The sequence below is a fragment of the Spinacia oleracea genome, chromosome 5, assembly GCF_020520425.1.
Source record: "Spinacia oleracea cultivar Varoflay chromosome 5, BTI_SOV_V1, whole genome shotgun sequence".
Taxonomy (NCBI): domain Eukaryota; kingdom Viridiplantae; phylum Streptophyta; class Magnoliopsida; order Caryophyllales; family Amaranthaceae; genus Spinacia; species Spinacia oleracea.
In genome coordinates this window covers 22,151,096-22,153,530 of record NC_079491.1, presented here as the reverse complement: position 1 = coordinate 22,153,530, position 2,435 = coordinate 22,151,096, and the positions used below count along the sequence as shown (strand labels likewise).

General features: G+C 37.3%; 1 protein-coding gene across 1 annotated transcript; it reads right to left on the bottom strand.

The window, feature by feature from the left end:
- Positions 1-371: 371 nt before the first annotated feature.
- On the bottom strand, positions 372-1,874 carry LOC110779705 (uncharacterized). The gene has a single exon (XM_021984188.2). It carries the CDS (start codon positions 1,872-1,874, stop codon positions 372-374), a length of 1,503 nt encoding a protein of 500 aa, XP_021839880.2.
- Positions 1,875-2,435: the final 561 nt, after the last annotated feature.

Here is a 2,435-nt window from a genome sequence, read left to right as displayed (position 1 = left end):
TTTTCCACTTGTGCTCGAAACCGACCGATTTTTGAAAACCCGGCAAATTTTCAGCGCTTTTTTCCAGCTTTAATTCCAACAATATGTGTAAAGAAAGATGAATAGGACGTTGATGAGCATGAGGAACTCGTGAGTTTGAAAGAAGAAGTAAAAGACTACATTTTATTATCAATGTTATGTTGAAATGAAATAGTACAAGCTTTAGAATATTTTATACAACATATTTACATGCAAGCTACTAAGCTAGTATTCTAATAACAAACTCCCTAAAACTAAGGCAACAACATAATTAACCTCCAACAAAAGTTAAGTTAAAGTTGTATATTGAATGGGTTAATGAAGAATAAATGAAACTTAGGACACCATAAAAGTCAATAAATATCCAAACAAGAAATCCTACGATTCTCATACAAATATATACAACTTAACCCAACCAAAACCTCAGCAAGGGTAGTTTCGGTTTTCTCTAAATCAGCATAATGCAAAGTTTGTAACAAAAGCACAGTTGGCTTAGAATCAAACCTTTGCTTCTCCATATTCCTCTCACCTTGCCACAAAACCGTGTTATGCGCCACCGGTACAAGCCAATCAAGCATATCAGCCACCGCCTTCCTCCACCCTTCTGCCAATTCATCACCGTCACACATATCATTCTCAATCTCCCTCCATGCAACCCTAAGTTTTGACCTCACGTACATCTTTAACCTATATGACAACATATTGTACATGCTTTGTCTTGCTTGGTCTCCTATTAGTGATTCCGAATAGAAATACCTTTCAGCCAACAATATCACGCTCGCGTACCTAGCCGCCAACCCTGAACCGCCTACGGTGGACGCCGGGGCTGCCTGAAACACCTTATTACTGTGGTTTACCAAGTTACTACTATAATGCCTTACTGCAAGACGTAACTTTACGTCTTCCCTAATGAATACAGTGCTTTCCCTGCTTAAGAATCTCACTAGAGGTACTTTTTTCGAGCATGGAATCGGACCCGACATTGTTGTTTTTGGTACTTGCTCACTTACAAACAACCTCTTGTGAATTGTTTTATTTTGTTGTAATATCGAAATATAAGGCCGGAAAAGGGTACAAATCCGTGCGTAAAGAACACAAACCATTTTCGCCATGATTCCGACAACCTTATCATAAGAATAATTCCATAATGAAACATCTTTTAAATGACGAACAAGCTTCCTTTGATTGGAAATCTTATTATCAAAGAGATCGTAGTTTGCGGTTTGGTCTGTATTATTATTATTAATCTTCTTCCAATCATGTAATCTCCTTTCAGAGGTCTCCATATGTGTCAATTCTTCAAGCTCTACGTATAATTCACTTGTCAATGATGTCATCTTCTCCATTTTCTCGATAGATTTCTCCATTTCCTTAGACCCGTAATTATTGAGCTTATGTATATTAAGATGTCCGTTCTTAAGATCCTTATACACCTGCACAAACCGTAATAAACCATAATCGGAACACCTCTGCCCGAGCCGCGACACGGCGTTAGCAGCTCTGTCTAAATCCTCCAGCCGCTCTGCACATGCTAGAGTTAAAAGGAAGCCCTCGTCGTTGGATGTCAGGAACGCGATCCCTCGCCCTTGGATGACTTCTTTTCTGAGATGGAACATTTCATTGTCTGATAACGATTTATAAAGAGATATTATACGTGACATTGATTTAGCCGTGTCAAAAGCCAGGATCCCTAAAATATCCGGCTTCTCAGGACAAAGCATCCATCGACTATGGTTGTTGTTGTTGTTGTTGTTGTTGTTGATGATGATGATGTTGCTTTCGTCGTGAGGCGGGTTTGATTTGGTGCGTCGGTGACGCTCTGATAGCCAATGTATGTTACCCATACTGCTCACCATAGCTAACAACCGTTATAGGGATAAAAATGGTGGAATTAATGTTAGAAGATGATGATTGCAGAATAATGAAAGAGAGAGAAATGGAATATATTTGGGTTGTTGCATTTTAGGAGGAGTTTCATGTAAGTTGTTTGACAGGCTGTGGGATATTGAACCCAAAAAAGATAACTAACATTGACTCCATCAGGATGTTGAAGATTGATGTCAACAAATCTATTTTTAGTTTTCGATTTTTTTGGCATATCTTTTCACCAATATTTTAGGAGGATTACCAGCTTTGTTAATTCTGTTTAATATTCAATTGTGAGGCGTTAGTGATTCATGAGGAGGCCTACTATATGAGACCGCTATACGCAGGGGTGGTTTCAAAGAATTTACAAATAAGGGTAAAAAAAATTATAATTTGTTTTCTAATTCAAAAAGTCTTGCGCGCACAAGGTGCACAATAAATTTATTGTACACCAAGATAACTTTAACCATTTTTTTTTTTGTAACTTTAACTTAGTTTTGATTAACTTTTATATTTGTAAAAAAAATTGATAGATAAATATTTTAAAGGGT

Coding starts and splice junctions, on each gene's coding strand:
- LOC110779705 (XM_021984188.2), bottom strand. CDS start 1,874: ATGGTGAGCAGTATGGGTAACATACATTGGCTATCAGAGCGTCACCGA.